The sequence below is a fragment of the Pagrus pagrus genome (genome assembly GCF_965226575.1).
Source record: "Pagrus pagrus genome assembly, chromosome: 19".
Lineage (NCBI taxonomy): Eukaryota > Metazoa > Chordata > Actinopteri > Spariformes > Sparidae > Pagrus > Pagrus pagrus.
Window position 1 is genome coordinate 3275773 of NC_140203.1, and position 22620 is coordinate 3298392.

Sequence of the window (22620 nt, forward strand, 5' to 3'; positions counted from 1 at the left end):
TACTTTCATTACTGTCAGTTTTTATTTTCAAAGCCCACAATCACAAATTTGCCTCAAGGAGATTTTAATACAACCCGAACTAGGGCTGAACGATCTAGTGAGAAATACGATTTACAATTCATTTTCACGTGAGACAGAAAAAGAAGCGAATCCTCACAACTGACAAACACCAGCCACGGATTTTTTTTGAATTCTTGCTCAAAAACTGACTGACAATCAATTATCAAAATTATGGCTGCACAATACGGTTAAAAAAAGTTATATTTTCAGATTTTACGACTGCAATATGCTTTATAATTAGTGGAAATGATCATTTTTGCATCACAATTTTCATTTTCAACAAAAAACAAAAGGTGTGTAGGACACGACGTCTCTGCAGCTCTACAGTGCTTCATTAAACGCTATTTTGTCACATTTTACCTGCAGGTCGTGCTGATATCTGTCAAATGTAAACCATCAGATGAAGCTAACGATGTGAGAATTATAATAATAATCTTTACAAAAAAGTAAGAAAATTAAGTCTGTACTCCTTCATTTGTGTTACAAAAACATTCCTGTTAGATTTTAGTGCAACTTCAGACGCAGACGTGGACATGAACGTCCTCACAGGTGACTCTTGGAGGTTTTGTAGTAGTTCCTGATGAAGTCAAACAGATCCACATGTGAACCTCCTGGTCTGTGCGGATCAGAGCAGTAGTCCTCCAGGAGTCCATACAGTTTCCCTGTGAAGGAGAAATTAGAAAAATCAACAACAGGACTTGGTTAAATAATCAAATCTACACTCGAATGGCCACAAAGGTTATTTCAAACGGGAAAGTGTCTATTTTTTTTCTTATTTTATTCTTTTGAAATACTCAAGCCGAGATCTCTCATTTCTTGTTCCTTCACTACAAGATTTTTAATAATTAGATGCTAAAATCATAACAACATCCCATTAATTTATCCAGATTGTAACCACAAATCACCAAAACCATTTCATTAAACTCTCACGTTAAAGCATTAGTTCCCTCAGAATCGTAAACTGAAATATCCCTCAGTGAATCGAAAATGAATCGAATCAAATCCAGAAATCAGTGACGATACTCGGCTCTAATCAACAGACTCACCGACTGTCGCCCCCTCTGAGAGCAACAGGTGGTGAATCTCCTGCAGGTCACGCTTCAGTGCTTCATCCTGGAAGGTGAAGAAGGCCAGTCCTCTCCTCGCCTTCGCTGCTGCCATCAGCTGGATCACAGCTGAACGAGAACACGAAGAGAAAGATCAAAACAAGTCTGTCGTTTGATCTGCAGCGATGAATCAATGTATTGATGGACGGACGGACGTGGGCACCTTTGAGTTGTGGGTCTCCGTTGAAGGCTCCACAGCCCCACTTGCCCGTGGCGATGTCTGGCTCGTCGCTCCCATCAGCCTTAAATCCACAGTATGCCTTCGAGGACACATTAAAGTCATGTAAGAACGACGACTACGGATGAAACATCAAATAAAAACATGAAGGTCCTGTAGAAACTCTCGTAGCCAGACAAACTGTGTGTATTAAAGGAAAAGTTGCTGTTAATTGATTGTATTATTCTAATTTTAACATCTGTTTTGTTCCCTGATTGATGACATATAGTTATAACACCTCACCTTGTTGAGCTCCCGTGTCACCGTCCTCATGCTGTACTGCTCCCTGCTGTATTTGAAGTGCAGAGCGTCGATGGCTAAGATCTGCCTCTGCCTCCGACGCCACTCATCTCTATAAAGATCAGATCATAACTGTGAGAAAAACCAAACAAATGTAAATGTAAGAAACATAAAGCGAGTGCTCGTACCTTTGGGTGTGGTCCACGTGAGGGCCGGCCCACTCGAAGGTGTCGCCGAACCCACTGTAACGGCTGAACTGCTGAGAGCCTGAAGGACATCGAGGGTTAAAACGCTCGGCTGTGATGAAAACCCCACGAGAAAAAACAACGCAACAACATTTCAATCTCACCTGTGATGATCAGACACTCTTTGTCGTCGAGTTTCTCGGTGAAGAGGCGGGAAACGATGAGCTCCGGATTGATGAGGAACAGGATCTCCTCCTGCACCAGACCAGCGCCCAGAACACCTCCACCGATCATGTTGCAGGCAAAATCCACCTGCACACACACACACACACACAGAGGAAACGTCTTAAAGTCAACTCTGGACTGAACCAGCTGGAGATCATCAGCGCGTCAGGTCGGTTTTTACCTGCAGCATGCCTGTACCTTCAGTCTCGATGGTGCCGTGTGACGCCACGTGCAGTTTAGACATCTTCTCCTTACAGCTGCCACAACACAAAGAAATGACTGACATTCACATTTTATTAGCCATGTCAGCGGCACCACTTCGGCCCAGACTGAATCGCCCAACAACTATTGAATGAAGTTTGACAGACATTCATGATCTGCAGAGATGAAGCCTATCTTCTTTGGTGACTCCTTTTAATTAGCGCCATTCATAAGGTCATACATGAATGATATTCATTGATCCTTTTCATCAAGCCAGAACTTTAATTTGTCTGACACTTTCTGTCCAAATACCCGCAGAACTAAAGACATTCAGCTGTACTGAGGCTGACGGCTGTAAAGACGTTACTGACAACCTCGATGCACAGTCGAGCTCGTGCGCTCGTCCACTTCAGATGGGGTGCGTGCTAACCGTTAGCTTAGCAGCAGCAGTGCAGACTTCAGCTGAAAATAGGGTAGACACTTAAGCATCCATGATTTTACTTGAATTGTCTCTTTATTTCTTTTATCTCATCTTTATCAGATTTATCAGAAGCACTTTGTAACCTGTGACTTTTTAAAAATAAAGATTATTACTTACTCTCTCCAGATGGATACGTCCGTGTCTCTGAGGCAGCGCCTCTCAAACGTCACCAGTCCCATTGGTTTGGAGTCTGCAAAGACATCGACAACAGTCACAGATCTTCACTGATGTCTCACAAACAGGATGGAGACGAGGTTTAGCATCAACTCACTCTCATCTGTAACCTCTTTAAAGTAATGCATGATGGCCCTCAGCTTCTCCTTCTTCCGCTCGGACCACTTTCCAAACAGACTTCATGCAGAATGAGAATCAAGAGTTTAACATACAGACACAACACAGGATGGAGAGTGTGTGTATATTACGCTGTGCGTCCTGACCTGGTGAAGTTGATGGTGGGGTAGTTGTGGTACTCTGCGTTGGGGTTGGTGGCGTTGCGGTGAGGGAAAGTGCAGAAAAATGCGTTCGCAAGCAGGCAGGCTATCTGAACTTGTGACAGCGTGATGCTCGCATGCTTTCCTCTCTGAAGCAGCGGGATGGCCTGAAAAACATGGACACACACTCCGTCACCATCATCACCAGCGTGGCAGAGCTGTAGAGTCACTGGATCCGGTTGGTTTCTTACCTTGTTCACATAATCCGGCAGCTTCAGGGCCAACGCAGCGATCTTTGGAAACAGTGTGGGGAAGTAGTTTTCCGTTTTTGGGATGGACTGGAAAGAAATATGATCATTTATTATTGTGAGAAAGTTTCAGTCACAAAACGATTCGGTCAATTAAAGTCAACACATGGACACTGACCTTCACAAAGTTGGACAGAGCATCGAAGGACCATTGATCTTTATACTTCGGGTTACATTTGATGATAGCTTCCTGAGGAGGGACAGTTTGAAAGAGTAAGGTTGAACATTTCGTGTTCCTCTGAGACAGATTGAACAATATTTGTGTAAAATAAAAATGTCCAAATGCTGATTGTTCTTGGCTGCTAACAGACCTCCACATCTTTAACGTTCACTGTCTCCTTTTTGGCCAGACCTTTGAGGTGCTTGGAGATCTCCTCCCACCTCCTCACCCTGGTGGGCGTCTGTGGACAGAAAAAAGTCAAACTAGGAGGTAAACTTGTAGACGGTAGGTAACTGAACACGCTGACATCATGTTTTTCTGCGCAGATCTACATTGACATAAATCAGGTGAATTTACACAGACACACCTTTGTAAATCCAGTCTTGACGACAGCGAAACTCGACGGAGAAGACGGCATTTTCACAAAGTTACTGTGCCACATGTCTCTCCCGCTCTGGGGTCTGAGTTTTCCTCCACTGTTGAAGGCAGCCACCTGAGGAAAAACAACAACAGCTACTTTTTGCGAGGATCTACTGTATGTGCTGTGTGTGTGTACAGGAAGTACTCGGATCCTGTGCTTTTCCTGCTTCAACAAGACAAACGGCCTGCTGTGAAAGGGGTCTATTGCTGCTCACTACACTCTTTGGCTGTTGCGACGAGCAGGTAAGGTTAAGTGCCTTGAATTTGAGTACAGTACTTGTGTAAATGTACTTAGTTACTGTCCAACACTGGAGACAGAGAGAAGTGTGAAAGGACAAACTCTTACATCTACGAGGACAGTGTGCGTATTGCTGAAGTCCAGGCGTCCCAGCTTCCTGTTGCATTGTGGGAGACGTTTCAGATCGTCCAGCTGACAACACGATGAAGAGCCGTGGTCCCTCCAAGTCGCCCCTTGCTCTTCCCTCCAAGTCGCCCTTTGCTCTTCCCTCCAAGTCGCCCCTGGCTTGTCCTTCCGAGTCGCCCCTGGCTCGTCCCTCCAATTCGGCCCCGGCTCGTCCCTCCGAGTCGCCCCTTGCTCATCCCTCCAATTCGGCCCCGGCTCGTCCCTCCGAGTCTCCCCTTGCTCGTCCCTCCGAGTCGCCGCTGGCTCGTCCCTCTTAGGCCGCACTGGCTCATCTCTCTCATCCTGTCTACGGCCTACAGCCCTGCTACTGGAGGGTGAGGTGGAGGCGGCGTTGGAGGAGGAGGAAGAGGAGGAGCGGCCGGCCGAACTCGAGCTCTCCTTGTCATTTTGCTCCCGTTTATGCTGGCCACAACTTTCACAGGGCTTAGAGTCCTCGAACTGCATCAGGTCTTTCATCTGAGTGCTGTCGTTGCGGTGACGAGTCCTGTCTGACATCTCTGGAGGTTAAAGACAGGACATGACAGAAGCTGTGGTTACTTTCATGGACAATATTTCTTCAGTGTGACTGAAATCATTCTGATTAGAGTTTCTAACTGAGACACTGAATAAAGTGATTTTAATCAGAATGTCACTTTTTTGACATTTGTGATGTGGTTGGTTCAACCTGAAATAAAACAGGAGAAGAAGTTTTTTCTTTTTCTTTGATGAATACAATATAAAAAATAATAAGTTACTTTGCCACAACACTTGTACTTAGGCACAAATATGTTTTTAATTTAATGCTGAAGCTACCACACAACAGCAATGCTAACATGCTGATGTTCAGCAGGTTTACTATCCTAGCTGAGCATGTTAGCATGCTAACATTTGTTAATTAGCACTATTTATTAATGTAACTCACTACATTTTCTCAAATACTGAACTTAACTTGCACTTTACTTGAGTATTTCCATTATCTGCTACTTGATACTTCCACTCCACTAAGTTTTGGAGCCAAATATTGTAATTTTTACTCAACTTCTGATGACTGTAGTTACAAGCTACTTTGCCGATTCTGCATCAGAACGAAAGCAGCATAGTTACATACTTACATGACATACTTAGTTACTTTGCAACAACACTGGTACTTAGGCACAACAATGTTTTTAGTTTAAAGTCAATGTCAGAATGCAAACATGCTCACATCAACAACGCTACCACGCTGATGTTTAGCAAGTCATGTTCACCATGTTAACTATCCTAGCTGAGCGTGTTAGCATGCTAGCATTAGCTAATTAGCAGATAATAACAAAAGTATTTCTTATAAATTACATTTTTGACCCTCAGCCACACAACATGAAGTCACTGAATAAAACAGAATCCATGAAAATGTAAATATTTTTTATTTTCATGTCTTTTACTTGGGTCAACCCGTTAAAAATCACGGTAGCATTACATTGCACGTCACTGACGTCATGTTCACGTCACAAATGCGCCGGAAACAGTTGTAACAGAAGAGAAAACAACAATAGACCCATTGTGAAAGAAGCGTCTGTAAAACGGTGGATACATTATTTTGAGCGTCACAACCCCTGAGACATGACTCGCTACACTGTCATAATTTGACCCACTCGGTCCAATAACATTTGGAAAGTCTAGAAGAGACGCACGATTAATTTATCGTATCCCCCTTCAAGCTAGCTGGACGCCAAACCGGAAGTTAGCCGGCTTGATCCAGGTATGATTTTGCTACCCGGATGTTGATAACACGTCATCACTTCGCGCGGCGGACTTCAGCGCGTTCACCTGGGTCTTTCGTTGAGATTAAAGCCGAACCGAGGTGATAAAACCCGTCTCTACTGCAGAGCCAACTGACCCGGGCGAAAATGGGGAATTTACACAATCCCATTGCACAAAAAAAAGCCTGATGTTAGCGGGTTTAACTGGGATTTGTGACCAGTGGAAAAGGGGTACAAGTGTGAGTACAAGTGAAGACTTTACGTCACACTCACACATACTGGACCAGGATTGGCTCAGTTATGACGTCACACACTCAAATATCACTGCAGGTGAGATCTGAGACACTTTTCTTTTTCCACAGATGAAAGTGAAAACAAACTGTGAATTAATCTTGCGGCAGAGTGAAGCTAAAAGAAAAACATCAAAAGAAGCAAAACACATGGGGGGTTTTAACACTTGTGTACTTTTACTCAAGTGGAGTATTTTCACAAAGTACTTTGAATACTTCTTCCACCACGGTTAGGTTGTTCGTCCCACCATTCTCTTTATTTTTTACAAATACAGCAGAGAAAATGTCTCTCGACTTACACAACCCTCCCTGACGGACTCAACCAGCCTCACACCCACCACCAGTTACATGTCTTCACACATGAGATTAAATGTTGTAAGAAATACTCACCTCTTATCAAAGAGCAAAACAAATGTAACGTAATTATCATCTATTACAGTTTTCATCGATGAAAAGCGCAGTCAGACGGACAAACACACGAAGACTGGAGTTAACTTTCACTCTGAAGCGAAAACGAAAGTAAAGTGAGCTGCGCAGCTGCAGCTGCTGCACAGTGAGTCTGCGTTTCTGCTGAACCAGTGACGACATGTCACTATCACAAGTGAAGACACACAGTTCATAATGTCTCAGAGCAGAGCCTGCAGGGATTAAAGGGGCATTGTGTAGTTTTAGAGAAGAAATTTAAACTCATTGTTTTAATATTTACAATATTTATGAGGTCATAATACAAACTCAGAAATGTATTTTTTCCATCAGTGAATAAACAAGCGTTTCTCAAAGGAAAATAAGGCCTCAGAACACTGTTTGAAGCTAGAAAGGTGGCAGGGTCCGCCACATATAGACAAAGTACAAGAGTATGAAAGTGTGTTGTCCTTTAAGGTCAGTTTGTTCATCAGTTTATTGAGTCATGAAAACAAAGACAGTTTGTTTAGGCAGAAAAATAATCAGTCAGTGAAGATCTTTCTCTTCTGATTGACATTTCTTCCTTTGCTCCTTTAATCATTTGAACTACAAGACATCAGAAAAATGTCTGTTATTTACATTGTCGATTATTTTCTCGATTGATTTATGATGGTGAAAATGTCTAATTTTGCCCACAACTCAAATATATTCAGTCTACTGTCATAGAGGAGGAAAGTAAGATTACCTGCAGCTTCCTCTGGAGCCACAAAAGGCTTTATACTACTTTTTACACATATTCAGTAGCTAGAACTCCACAAGACCTGTAAACACACTTTAATGTGGGTGATTGGTGGCGTTACCCTTTAAATGTGTTATCGACTGTGGTTGAAAGTAACAAAGTAAATTTACTGAAGTACTTAAAGCACAGTTTAATTTTATTTTGAGGTTTAAATTCTAGTTTATCCAGTACATTTGACTAAATACTACATGTCACGTTATAAAATAAAAAAACAGAGTATTGTTGGACTAATTTAATAGTTTTAGGCTTTATGTTGTAGTAAACGTCTCCACCTCTAACAGATGCAACACTGAAGTCAGTGGTGGGAGAAGCATTTTTAAATGAGTAAAAGTACAAACTTATGTACATAAAAATATATTTAAAGAAACAAAAAAAAAGCAAAAAAAGCCTTAAATTAGTTTTTATTATTGATGGTGAACATATATATATATATAAGGTCCCAGTATATTAACATTTAATCTACGACTGTAGTGAAGTTTGACTTCTGAACACAAGATGGCAGCAGTGAGCCAGCTGTGATTAGTTTGCAGCAGTTTCTACAAAACCATCACTGAAATAATAATTTACATTCTCACATTTCAGTGGGAAATATCACGTTTTTCACTCCACTACATTTATCTAATTAACTATAAACTCAAAACAGACTTTAAGTATTTTAATTACATGCACATTTTCTACTTAAATCTTTTACATGAGTTCAATTCGAAGTGTCACATTTAGTGCATTTTTCTTTTCTATCGTATAAATTAATTCCAACATATATAAAATGTGTGTTTATTCAATACATATAAAGTTAAGGGGAACTTCTACATAAACATAATGTGTTTTTCATGTGTTTATTATTCAAGTATTAGATATAAAAGTAATGCATTTCAAATTGTGTCTCCTGTAAAAACTCACATATCTAGTTCTTTATTTTACACAGTGACTCAACATTATAGAAAGACTTTGCATTGAATGTGACACTTTACTCTGAACACAAATAGATAAAGTCAGTGTTGTAGGCATAATATCTTTTTGAGTGATAGTTCAGAGGGTCGTAACTGAAGGGTCGGTGACTAATGTGAGAAGAAGGAAGAGAAAACAAAGCTCTGGTGCACAAATGTGTTTTTATTTTTTAAGCACTTTTCTCTAAACTTTGCCCTTTTTTCAAGTGAATGTTGTAATTTGACCTTGTTGGGTAACACTCAAGCAAAATATTTTGGAAAACCACTGATTTAATCTTCCATTGTCCTTCGTATTTACAAGCTGTCTCTCCTGAAAGTAGCTACAGCTGTTAATAAATACAAAGAGTAAAATATTTCCCTCTGAAATGTAGTGAAGCACAAAATGGCAACACTTGCATAGATGTACAAGCATTTACAGTAACTGTCCAGCTGTTGCAGATGTTTGGATCAATGCACTTCCAAGAACATTTCATCTACACGTCTGTGTCATTTCTGCCCGGATCAGAACGGAAGTGGAGTCTGAGTCCTTGGCACCAGATGGTCGTGGGAGTAAAAAAGATGAAAATCAGGAGGTCGAAGGACAGAGGGACGACTGGAGTTCATGCTAATTGCGACAAATAGGAGTAAAAATACTCGACTGCCCCGTCACGTCGAACAAATGGAGGGTCACGCAGATGGCCAAGCTGGATAAAGAGATCTACATCAGCAGGATTTTTTGGGGGAAAGGAATCATCTGCCGGAGCTGCAGAGGAGGAAGTGTTCGGATCATTTATCATCCAGGAGAAATATCGCACAGTGGAAATAATAATGTGATAAGTTAAAGCATTCAAAGTGATATTTGAACAAAGCACCAAAAGTGACGGTCTTCATAATGCAGAAAATGGCCCATGTGAGTGTTATACTACTATATACGCTGATGCATTAAAGGAACAGTTCGCCAAAAACTGAAAATTTTGTCATTTTCTCCCCGTAGTCCACAAAACATTTCTGGAGCTTCACAGCAAGACAGTGTTGCAGCATCTTAAACAACTGCAGTAGATGAGGACTTGTTTAATAATATTTTTTTTAAAACAACTGTAAATCACATAAAATGGCTCCATACAGCTCGTCCGGTGTAATCCAAGTTTCCAGACACCCTGAGATCCGTCTGAAGTACGTTCACAAGCTCAACCGCCCATGAGGCTGTAAATAACGTCTCTTTGAATCAATTTGGGAGCCATTTTGTGTTTTTTTTACATTTTAAAACAAGTCCCCATCTACTTCAGTTGTTCAGCAGAATGCTGCAACGCTGTTTTGCTGCGAAGCTCCAGAAATGTTTTGTGGACGATGCAACTTCCCCTGACTTTACATCAGCATGGAGGTGAGGAGATGATGACTGAATTGTCACTTTCAGTTGGACTGTTCCTTTAAGGCCATATCACCCAGCTCTATTGTAAACATACGAAGAAAAAGTAAGGGGAGAGGAAAAGTGCCATCTTGCTTTCCTTTCTCTGAAAAATGTTCATCCAATTGATTATACTCATGGGACTGTTATGTAGAGTTCAGGCAGATGGTTCACCATATTGCACACTAACACACACACACGCACACACACATACCTATTTCATGACTGTGGGTGTTATTCTGAATATTCATGCATTAAAGTGCAGAAGAGAGGAGGCATGACATGTGCTTGCAGGAGCAGAAACATCGGTCACAGCTACAGCGGCCCTGTCTCTTCACTTTCAGGCCTTTTTAAGTCATCCCTGTGTTTCTGCAGTGTTATGTGTGCATACCATTGTAGTGACTTCTCTTTGGCAGGAGGCAGAACATTCCAGGGAAATGGCTGACCCAGAATAACACACACACACACACACACACACACACACAGACGCACACACAGACGCACACACAGACGCAGGATGACTGAGGGAGTGAGGTCCTCCACCCTTTCGTTGCCCAAGCGCTTACTTAAACTGCTGTTTCCTAACAGACACATGACGTTTCAGGCGGAGAAACTCAGACACACACATGCTGTACAGTATATGCAGCTGTGACAGCAGCGCACATGACCGTCATCTCAAGAACTCATGACAGCCTTTGGCCCCCCGGCTACTCTGTAACTCCATTGTCATTTCCTGGACCCATACAAATCCTTATTTTCACCACGCTGTCATCAAAGACCTCTCCAGGGCTCAGTGCAAGAAGGGGACTGTAACTGATGATTGATTTCATTGTTGAGTCATCTTTTAGACAATAAAATGTCAGATAATGGTTGAAAATGCTTTACAATATGCTTTAACCCAAGCTGATGTTTTCAAGCAGCTTGTCACCAGTCCAGAACTTTGGGATTTAATGACTGTAACGATTAATCGATGATCAGAATAGTTGCTTGTTAATTTTCGGTCAATCAAAAAGTCCAAAGTCACGTCTTAAATGTCCGGTTTTAATATTAATATTAATTTTACTACAACATAAAACAGAGAGAAGCAGCAAACGTGTGATTGATTTTCATTGTCTTCTTCACTGATTCGTTGTTTGGTCTATAAAATGTCCGAAAATGGCTCAAAATGTCGATCAGTGTTAGAGGAGGAAGAAAAGAAATGCTTATCAGTAACGTGGATATAATGACTAAGTGGGTAAAGACAAGTATGAGAAAAAGTAGAACAGTCTTGAAAATTACATCACGTTACTGTAATGCCGCCTTTAAAACCAGGAGAAGACAACACTTATGTTTAGAGCCCGACCAATATATCGGTTGGTCGATATTATCGGCCGATCACAGATATATCGGTATCGTTGACATCTGCCGATATGAAAACTTTATTTTTTGAAAGAACGACCTCCGACACAGAAAAGTGCAAAGGAACGGCCATCCAAGTCGGTTTCCGCTTAGCTCGAGTTCGCCGACACACGCACACAGATGACATCACAGCAGTATGGCGGCGGACAAAGCAAACGATTACTTTTTACCGTTGTCATTTCCATTTGTGTTTGAGAGTATGCGTTAGGAGCCGACTCATCCTGTCATCGTGACTCCCCGTTCAAACTCTGGATTGAAAGTCAGAAATACAGACTGGGAAATTGGATTGTAACGCACCATTAAACTGTAAAATATCCTGCCTCCGGGACATATTTTTGTCACATGTTCAATAACTACATTTGAGAGATCAGATTCAAACTCAAAGACAATATGCTGTCGTCTCATATCATGACAACGATATAATATTGATATATTGCTCAGTCTGTGATTTTGTCATCCTGATTGTCCGTACTCTAACTAAAACGACATCTATTTCCCGTCTCTCCGTTCAGGAAAAGTCGTCCCCCTGCACCCTCTGAGGTTTCTTTCAGTTCTTTTAAAGGATTTATCATGATCAGTTCAAGGGGTGAAGGATGGATGGTGTTGCATGCTGTGCAGGTTTGCGAAGCCCCTCGAGTCAAAATGTGTGATTTATGAATAAAATTGACTATTTTATCCTCGCCCACACCAGAAATACAGGAGCGAGATGAGCCACATTCTTAAATCTGAGAGTGCAGCCAGCTTTGTTTTTACTCCCACTAGTCCTTGATTTCAGTTGTTCCCTCTTTGTCTCCTCAACCCTCCCCTCCCCACCTCCTCCCCTCCTCGTCTTTCCTTTTTCTTTTTTCTTTTTTTATTATTTCTCCTGCTGGAGGTCAGATTGTTGCAGCACTGATGGTCGTACAGCCCGAGAGTCAGCGCAGGGTCAAGGCTGGCACACTCTCAAGCTTTGTGTGTAGTTATGTCGAGGAGGAGTCAGTTAGTCCTGTGACATTGTGAAATGACTGCAGTAGATTGGAAATTGTGTGTGTGTCTGTGTGTAAAGCGTGAGTGTGAGTGTGTGTGTGTGATTGTACTATGCGGCAGGTCGTGGGGGAGGAAGCAGCAGCAGCAGCAGCAGCAGCAGCAGCATGTGGAGTGTAGAGGTGGTGGTGGCGGCGGCGGCGGCGTTGGTGGTGGTGGGGAGTGATATGGATAGTGTAGAGAGAAAAAAAAAAAAAAATGAAGAAATGGGAACTCTCGGCACCTGTTTCCAGGGCAACAGAGGTCTGAAAAACACAGGCAGGTTGGACTTTTTTATTCTCCACGCTGCACTGCCCTCTGGCAAGATACTGCAGACACCTCTAATGACTCCAAAACACTCGCTGCCGGCCCTGCTGCTGAAACACTGCCTGGCTTCAAGTGACACGCACACACACACACACACACACACGTGTGTGCGTGTGTGTGTGTGTGTGTGTGTGTGTGTGTGTGTGTGGAGCCGATATGTGACAATGTACGTGCGTGCTGCTGCAGGTGCATGATGGCTGCACACGCCATGTTGAATGCATGGATCACACATGTGTGATCATTTGCAGGTGACGTCATTGTCTATGACACCCTCCCTCCTCTCTCTCTCTCTCTCACACACACACACACACACACACACACCCTGTCTTCTCTGAAATGATCTGCTGCTCTGGTCTGCAGTCAGTCAGCCTGACTTGTTGTAGGAGGAGGAGGAGGGACAGGAAAATGCCTTTCTCTGTGGGAGACATTAGCCCTGTGATCTCATGAATATATTATAGCGGGTCATTGTGCAATGAGGAAGGTATACCGAGCTGCCAGGTTGTGGCCTGCCCAAACACAAGACTGCAACAAGCTAATTAACTCGGGTGGTTTTAGTAGTTAGCCTCAGTTATTAGTTAATAACACAGTTATAAGAAGGGGGGGGTGGTGATTTGTGATAAATAACAGCAGGATAATTACATTTAAAGTGTTAAAATAGTGGTACTTACTCCTCAAAACAGGCTGGGATGTGATAAGAAAAGACAGGAGCCAACGTTAAATATATTATTAATAGTCTTGACAGCGCTCGACAGCACGGTTATCAGGCAGCCTCGTCTTGTTAGCCCGACTGCGACACTAGCAAGCTAGCTCGCTAATGCTAGCTAACTTAACTGTCTACGATCAAGCGGCGGCTCGTCGTCTGGCAGCCGGAGCAGGCATCGAGGTAAGCCCCCCACATTACGGTGTTTACTCATCGGGCTAGCGCCGTTAGCTCCTCAGCTAGCTCCTTAGGTTGCCGCGTGGCTCGGCATTTCAACGTAAAATGCACGCGAGGCAGCCGTTAAACAAACTTAACGTGAGCTAAGTAGCTTCGAGCGGCTAACGGTGTCAGCAGCACAGCGGCAGCAGCAGCAGCAGCAGCGTGTTAAAGACCCTCCACAGCCTCCAGACCTCCGCTGCCACTTGACAAGACAACCGCAGATAATTCAAAGTTAAAGCTAAAGACACAAGGAAAGAAAACCCCCAGGACTTAATTCAACGCCACTTCCTTGTTATTCTCGTGTTTTTGCGGGTGAACTGCAACGCTGAACGTATCTGCGTTTACCAGGCAGCCTCGCTCAGTCAGTCAGGTAGGTGAAAGAAAACATCTGCTATTCTCATATTTTAGTGATGATGGGTAACAGAGACACACAAGAGAGAGGCTTGCACTCCCTCCACAGCAGACACACTGCTCAAAATGCTTTGTTCTGTTCTGCTGCACTGTTTGAGCAGCATGTCTCTTTTTTTTTTTTCCCTTCTTCTTGTGTGTGTGTTTGTGTTGTTGCAGGTAGAGATTTGCATGATTTGCATTGGTCTGAGCATCATCTTATCAACAGATAAGCAGCCACATCATGAAAAAGAGATTGTGTCTGTGTTTTTTTTTTTTACACAAAATGATCTGGTGCTCTGGAGTTTAAAAAAAAAAAAATATATGCATGGGTTTGTACTCCAGTGCCTTGTTTTTCCTCCCTGACCGTGACTTCCTGGATGTATCATGGGTACAATAACATGTTGCCTTGGCGTGGAGCCAGGCTGAGTTAGTTGGGGTCAGTGTTTACATGAAAAGGCAGATAAAGAAGGTGGAGGAAAGACTGAAACTGCAGAGTGAAGCGGAGGGTTTGTGTTCGGCCGATGCACATGCCGATATTTGTAACCACGGAGACCGATAATCGATATTTGAAACCGATAATCAGCTGCGGGAAATGTGTCCGAATTTGGATTCACCAGTGATGGAATGTAACTAAGTACAGTTTACTCAAGTGCTGTACTTAAGTACAATTTTGAGGTACTTGAGTATTTCCATTTTGCGCTACTTTATACTTCCACTCCTCTGCATTTATTTGATAACTTTAGTTAATAATTACTTTGCAGATTCAGATGATTAAGTGTCGATCGGGAGTGGGAATCACAGAGAAGCTCACGATACGATACGATTCACGATACGTTGACCACGATAACGATAATATCACGATACAGCGATAATGTACTGATTGCTTGCTTGACCGACGCAGGTTCATTTGGAAACTTTCTCTTACATCACAAAAACAGTTCACTGAAATGTGTTTCTGAAGACATTCAAGGCGAGAACGCAGCGATACAGTTGCAGAAACTGTCTTTATTGTAACTCGGCTAGTTTTGCAGTCGCGCTGGACTCTCCTGATTTGCTTAAAGTGACAGTCTGGGTCTTTTGTTGTAGGGTTGTATGAGGCACTTATCCCTAGTCAGTGTCATCTCGCTGCTGGTGTGGAGAAGCACATCAGAAGATTTGGCCATCTTAAATAAGTCCCACCTTAAAAACATATATTTAAGGTGGGTAAATAAAGTGTACGCTGTATTCTTGGTGCTCTACGTTGCCTTTTCCTTTGGCACTACATTCTGCCTGCGCCTAGGAATACGGATGTTGTACGAAAAGACCTGAACTATCCCTTTAAAGTAGCCTAGACGCATGCAAATGTGGGAAAAGCTACGCTACGAATCCACGTCTGCATTGCATGGCTGCTGACATAGACGATGAATGCGAGGCCTCAGATTGACAGATCCTGTGGACACGTAGCATAACGCACAACTTATCTGTGAGTGTCCTGGGCTGCTGGTGCTGTAAAGGCTAGAAAAGCTGCTTCGGTTAGAGTAGAAACGCTCCGGCAAAATGTATGAATTCTCAATAATTTATCAGTTATAGGTCCAATTGCTGATAGGGCGGCTTCTGGATTAGAGCCCGACAATTGATATGCAATTTTTGTACACGTTTTGGTTGATTTGCCCCTCATGGGGTCCTGTAGGCAGGACATTGATGAGACCGCAGAGACTGGTGACTTCAGACGGACAGAGGATGCTGTATCAGAGCCAAAGTTTTGCATTTTTGAATTAATTAATGTTATTGGCAATCGGAAAGAAAAATATCTGGCCCAATAATCAGCTGTTAATTGGTCTGTCCCGACTTTATACTTCACTGCAATTCAAAAGGAAATATTGTAGATTTTACACCACTAAACGTTGCAAGAAGTATTCAGGTCCACGGCTGCAAGTGTTAAATGATCTGTCGATTATTTTCTTGATTCATCGATTTGTTGTTTGGGCCCAAGATGACGTCCTCAAATGTTTTGTTTTGTTTTCGCATTTATAAATTAATTTATTTTCAGCAATGGGACAGAAAAACACAGATAAACAGATTGATTTTTGATTCTCACTCCCAACTCGTCACACTCGCCGTCCCAAAGCGACTCCAAAATCAACTTTCTTACAAATATGACCTTTTTAAAGCATCTTTCTTTTTTCACTATAAGATGTTTCCTGCGCACCTCGTATTGTATTCCTCGTCGCTTTATAGATATCTGCAGTAAAGTGATGCAAAGGAGGGCATTAATAGTATCAACCTATTCATTGACCCAGACCTTGATCCTGATAACTCCAACAAAGCACCTGTAGCACACAACAAACTCCACACCACACTTGACACCAGCCAGCACATAATGTATATGACAGCATCCAACAGGTCCTCCAGATCCCTCCTTCACAGTTTTCTATATGGCTTTTGTCAGCGCGAGACAGTTTTAATAATATCTTGTCTTTTTATCGTCGCACTGACTGCTGCTCTTCTGTATTTAAGAGGCTATTAATCGGTAATCTCTCAGATCCCATTGAGACTCTTAATTAGTGCTTTATTAAAGGCAGGTGCTCCACAGATCGACCAGTTAAGCGTGTGTATTGTACAGTATGATTTCAACCAGCAGCCAGTGGCCTTCATCACTGATTAACTTATTCAGAAAAATGCTTTTCAATTCACCGACATTAACCCGAGCTGACAGGATTGTAAAAAGGTGTGTTCTCGTAATAACAGCAAGCGAGTGTTTTCCTCACTTCCGTGTCAAAACACTTTACCTGCTAAGTGTGTGAGCGAGTATTAAATAGTACATCAGAGCTGAAAGGTGGATTTACAGAAGATTTATGGCAAATATTTTGATTGTTTGAGTCATTTTTCAAGCAAAAATAAAACATTTCTTTGTTATAGTTTCTCAGTTGTGCAGGTTTGCTGCTTTTGTCTGTTTTATGTGATATTAACATTTTATGAGATCAAATAATTGATCAGTCAATGGAGACAATAACGGGTAGATTAAATCATAATGAACATGATGCTACTACATGCTGACACGACAGTCGTGTTTCAGAGAGATGTTGATTCAGCTGTCGGGTCATTTCAGAGGATGTAGTTTGTGTTGCAACAATTTATCGATTAGTTGTCAAATATTAGATTAATTGGTAACTGTTTTCATAATCGATGAATCAGTTTGAGTAATCTTTTTTAGACACACGTGAATATATTCTAGTTTCTTTCCTCCTCTGTGACAATAAACTGAATATCTTAAGACATTTGAGGACGACATTTCTTATTATAGATTAACCTGCTGATTATTTCCTTTATTAATTGATTGATTGCTTAGTGTGTTAAAATACAGAAAATGATGAGAAAGGAGTTTTGGGGCCGATACCGATCAGTAAATCAGCCAATATTCACACATTTTTTCCTAATAATCCCTCAAATGTGGTTATCAAACGCAATTTTGGCGACATATACGCAGATACCAATATATCTTGGATGGGCCAATACGGGCCGATAATACTGGTCAGGCTCGTCTTCACAATGCGTATTTTTCCTACTTATTGTCAAACCTCAAAATTATTCTGTTTACTGTAATTTAAGCCACGATAAAACAGCAAAGCCTCACTTTTAAAGGGGTTGTGTATCACCAGAGTAACCGCTACCTGCTGCTAAACGTAGCTGGCTTTATGTAGTTAGCTCAGTTAGCCGTGCAGCTAGCGATCTGGACCAGGAGCTCTGAGCACCAGTGGAGAATTAGTGTTTACAGCCCGCACAGGATGAGCAGGGGCTAGCTGATTAGCATGCTAACTTCAGCAGATACACCTGTAGCTGCAACACAACACACGGACGTCATAATGTGAAAACTGTTATTTTGTAGCATTCTGTTCATAACTTAATTTTTCAACTACAACTTTGCAATATTTCACAAAAAATGACTTAAAAGGTGAATCATTTATGAAAATAGTTTTAATCTTGTATCGATTACAAATCAACTAATCGTTTCAGCTCTAATTTTATATGTCAATATATATATTTGGTGCAGTAAGTAGTAACTAAAGCTGTATAGTGAAGTAAAAAGTACAGTATTTCCCTTTAAAATATGGTGGAATAGAAGTATAAAGTAGCTCAAAATTAAAATACTCAAGTAAAGTTCAAATACCTCCAATTTAAACACACAGTACTCAGTCAGATGTGCTCTACTTTCCACCACTGGAGTGAAGTGGTGTCGCTGCAGTCCGAGTGTTTGATGGTGCGGCTCAGAGCGACTGGCAGCTGATAAATTATGTAAAGTGTGTTTATTTTTTATTTGATTAAGTAGCAGAGGGAGTATTTAATCATCTTTACTGACTAGCTGCCAACCTCTCCTCCCCTCGAGCACTTCATACATACTTGAACATTAATAGCTGTAAGTCAAGACTTAAAATTGATTATCAGGTTAATTGAATTTGATTGTAGCTCCGAATGTAACAGCAGCTTTAAACTGATGTCCGGAGACGACAGTATGTTTGGATTAGTGTTAAGAAGTGTGTAAGCTGCTGTCTTACAGTGCAGTTAAGGTCTGAGATCAAGATGAAGAGGTTGATGTGATGACAACATTCAAAATAAACATGTTCATCTACAAAACACTTATTATATGTTTTATAAAAGAAGCCACAGCTCTGACGTTTTAGTCTTGTCTGATGGCCTGCGAGAAACTTTGTCTAAATAAAGTCGGGATGCTCCTGTTCGATTATCTCTCTCCTGATTCTGATACCTAAACTCGGCATCTCTTGGTTGAAACTACTAACTCTTTACCCCCAAATGAAACCTGTACGACAGCTACTTTACTTTAACTCCCAGAGATGATAATAATAAAAACATTATGACGTGGCGTTTAAAAGTGCCAGGACTGAGTAAATGCAGCTTGTTTAAATAAATAACTTCCAGTGGCATTGACAAAGAAACAAAGAAGGCATAAACTGATAAGATCAGATCAGTGAAAAAGTGTAAAACTGTCAAAATTTAAAAAAGTATTGAGGTTTGTTACCCAGCCCTGTTGGTAAGTCACAATTAGTTTCTTTATCAGTTAATCTCAGGATTATTTCCTTGATTAATTGTTTTACTCCAACTGTATTTTCCCCAAACTGTAATCTTTACTATCCTAGAAAACAAAGAAAACGAGAAAATATTCACGTTTGAGCAGCTGGACGCAGTGCATTTTTTACATTTTTGACTTTGTTGCTCATATAGTTCATCAACAGACGATGACTCGGCAACTATTTCACATGTGATTCATCGTTTCAGTCGTATTACAAGAGAAAGAGCCAAACGTTTGCTGGTTCGAGCCTCTCAAATGTCCAAATGTGAGAATTTTTCTGCTTCACTCTGATCGAGCTCTGTGAACTGAATTTTTGGTCGGCCGATACAAAAGATAAAAAGATGTCACCTTAGACTCAGAAATTATATTTTCGATATTTCAGACTTGGGGAAAAAAAGGTCAGAATAACTAATAAAGACCTTGAGAGATGTCACCGTTAGACAATATCATCATAAGGAGCATTTGTGACTTGATGTTTCATAGAATCGAGAAAATAACGGCGGTTAATAAATAATCTAAAAAGTTTTTAATTGGAGCTGCGATGACTTGTAAGTTAATTGATTAGCTGGCGGAAAACTTGTCTGTAACTTATCTGCTTCTCTTTGTTGTATTACATTAAAGTAAACTGATTCACTGTGACTGTAACTATTTTGATAATCGATTATTATCGATTTAAGTAACATAAGGGGGAAGAAAAGTTAAAGCTTTCTTAAATGTGAATATTTTCTGGTTTAGTTCCTCCTCTGTGATCGTAAACTGAATTTCTTTGGGTTTTTGGACAAAACAAGACATTTGAGGACGTCATCTTGGGCTTTAGGATATATTGATCGACATTTTCTGACATTTTATAGGCCAAACAACTAATCGAACAATCAGGAAAGTAATCAGATTAATCCACAATGAAAATAATTTAGTTGCAGAACTACAACTGTTTATCTGTCTCATCTGCTTTTGCACAAAAAGCTGAAAACGGTCCAAACGAAACATCGTGGCGGTGGCGGCGGCGGTGGTGGTTCAGAGGGTCAGTTGAGGGTTGATCGAGTGCCTCGGGTGTTTTTGTCCGTCAGTGTGACGGCAGCAGCTCAGAGGTCGGAGGGAAAAGGACGAGAAGAGACAGTTGGACGGAGAGGAGGAGCTGCTGGTAAAGAGAAAAGTTCAGGAAGTTGAGGTCAGAAGAGGCAAAGAGAGAGCGAGAGAAAGAACAGCGTGTCTCAATCATCCCACAGCAGGTACAGTCTGTGCTGCTGGTGTTCAGCTCGAGCATCTGATAGAGACAGACATCTTACATGTTCCCCCCTCTTTGTGTGGTTTGCCTGCTGAGCTGTGATGGAAGTTAAAAGGTGCCGTCTGGAGGATGCCGCTGCCTTTTGATAGGAGGGAAATCAGGTACAACGGTCATGTGATCTGAACAAACCCCCCCCCCCCCTCTTCACACACACCCTCCACGCCTCCTCCTACACAAGATGTGGGGTGTCTGACCCAAATCTGCAAAGTGCAAAAAGGAAACCAAAGAGAAGAGAAGACACGAGGGGGGTGGTGGTGGAGGAGGATGTTGGAGGCTGTGATGTTGGAAAATTAGAAATGTCAGTTGGAAACCGTCAGATAAAGAAAATCATTAGCGGGGAGGCAGGAGGAGAGGATGAGGAATGTGAGGAGAACAGTGAAAACATCTGGTGTTGAAGGAGGGAAAGTGGCAGATCAACATGCAGGGGTTTTATTAAATGAGCCAATTCAAAGATGATTGTTGTGTGCATGTGTGTGGTGTGTGTGTTTGCATGTGTGTGTGTCGACGTGCTGCTGCTGCTGCTGCTGGAGAAGAGTCTGCCTCTTCACATCTCTGTTCTCTTAAATTCCTTTTGAAATCAGCAAGCTAAATTTAGCTCCCAGCACCCCTCCCCCTCCTTTGAGAGGTATCAGAGCTACAGCAGTCAGTGATAGGCTAACGTTTTGATGTGCACAGTCCACACTCGCACACACACTCGCACACACACACACAGATTAAAGTGAGTGGCTCTGAGTGGGAGGGCACTGTGTCTTTGTGCACACAGTGTGGGCTATAGTGATGATAAATTGTTGCTGTGCAGTAAATGAGCTCTGAGTAACCGTCTCTCTCTACGTGTGTGTCTTCGTCCCCCCTCAGGGCCGCCTCCTGTGGACAGTGGGGGCTCTCGAATGATCCCCCCGTTCATCCGATGAACCACCTTAACTCCATGAAACCCTCCCTGCCGCCCAATCCGCAAAGGTACACACACACACACACACACACACACGCACACACATTAAGCTCAGTGTCCTCAGGTGAACCTTGTGACACCTCACCTGCTCTGCTCAGTGGCGTATTTATCATAGTTTGTTGTGGGCCGCGGGGCCTGTATCAGAGCCGGGCTCTCTTTGGCTTCCCTGGCTTCACTGAGCCTTATCTTCACGTTTCCAACTAAATCAGTGTTTCTAGAAACTTTTTACACCGCCTCAAAAAATATTAGGCTGTCCGAGTACCAGGCCTCGGTTAGCAGGTGCTGTGGACGCTTCAGCAGCACCACTTTTGTTGTGTTTCTGTACGTTTCGTTTACCTCCGTTTACTATCTTGCCATCGCAGCTGGAGTTTATAGCTCGTAACTAATCATGGATGACGTATTTAAGTGCGACATGCATGAGCATGACTTTGCAGCAGGCTGAAACAAAAATATTACAGGGAAGACAAAACATATTTTGAATTATATTTCAGTTTAAGCATTTTAAATCAAAATTCTGCTGTATTTTTATAGTGTTATATTCTTTTAAATGAACTTATCTGTATAATATCAGGGACTCCATGTACCACCCGTGGTACTTGTGCAACAGTTTAAGAATAATGGCTCAAAATGATAAATCAGGGATGAGCAAGAGAGACAAAAGCTAATATCAAGATTTAAAAAAAACAGAAGATACCCCAGTGTTTCTCTTCTGGGTGCAGCCGGCAAACAACAGTCGGCCAAAAAAAAATCAATATCCCAGCGCACTCCAGGGTACAACAGCACTATTTTATATGTGTGAAAAAGCATAGTTCACTTCTTGTTTTTAATGTAAATGTTAAAAAAAATGGCATCAATTGTATCCTGGTGTGTGCTGGAATATTGTTTTTTTTTAAATGTATTTATAACACGATCTATTGAAATCACAATCCACAATATAAATTGCAATCTTTCTCATTTCTGAAATACCCTGCATGCTACAGTAGTCTCCAAATTTCTCCATTTGCACCTTTTAAAACACAGCTCCTCCTCTGCCATGCCGCTAGCTTCAACTCGCATTGCATTGTTTGCAATACGTCGCCCAAGGAAGACCCAAATGAAGTCATTCTGGTTGGCTTCATCACTCTGTTGGTTTGAAAGTAAGAATTAAAAAGAAAAATGTGCAGCTGCAGATGTTCAGACGCAGACGACACGCTGTCTCTTCTACAGTGGGTTTGTTTTGTATCACAGTTCGGTTCAGCCTCGTTCAAGGCCACAGTTTTAGCCACAACATGTAAAATAGTCCTGCAG

At 41.9% G+C, this 22620-nt stretch overlaps 2 protein-coding genes across 5 annotated transcripts in view; one reads left to right on the forward strand and one right to left on the reverse strand.

Moving 5' to 3' along the window:
- On the reverse strand, positions 1–13518 carry pargl (poly (ADP-ribose) glycohydrolase, like). Of its 3 annotated transcripts, none has more exons than XM_084383378.1 (16): positions 13394–13518; positions 4381–4955; positions 3982–4107; positions 3766–3855; positions 3573–3644; positions 3398–3484; positions 3153–3313; positions 2987–3066; positions 2833–2905; positions 2215–2290; positions 1973–2120; positions 1812–1890; positions 1627–1735; positions 1330–1426; positions 1107–1235; positions 1–722 (listed from the first exon to the last, which is right to left on the reverse strand). In XM_084383378.1, the coding sequence occupies exons 2-16, from the start codon at positions 4951–4953 to the stop codon at positions 604–606; spliced, it is 2019 nt and encodes a 672-aa protein (XP_084239504.1). In that variant the 5' UTR covers positions 4954–4955; positions 13394–13518; the 3' UTR covers positions 1–603. The 3 variants fall into 3 exon arrangements, with proteins under 3 accessions (XP_084239504.1, XP_084239503.1, XP_084239505.1); XM_084383377.1 differs by lacking the exon at positions 13394–13518 and adding an exon at positions 6857–6990; XM_084383379.1 differs by lacking the exon at positions 13394–13518 and adding an exon at positions 5550–5571.
- The window catches only part of zmiz2 (zinc finger, MIZ-type containing 2), a 26262-nt gene continuing 17139 nt past the window's right edge, over positions 13498–22620 (forward strand). Inside the window, exons 1-2 of one of the 2 annotated variants that reach the window (XM_084383371.1) lie at positions 13498–13608; positions 21240–21341. In XM_084383371.1, the coding sequence (XP_084239497.1) occupies positions 21292–21341 (50 nt within the window). In that variant the 5' untranslated portion in view covers positions 13498–13608; positions 21240–21291. Of the gene's footprint in view, positions 13609–13806; positions 14015–21239; positions 21342–22620 lie in introns of those variants that run through there. The other variant, XM_084383370.1, reaches the window with a different exon arrangement.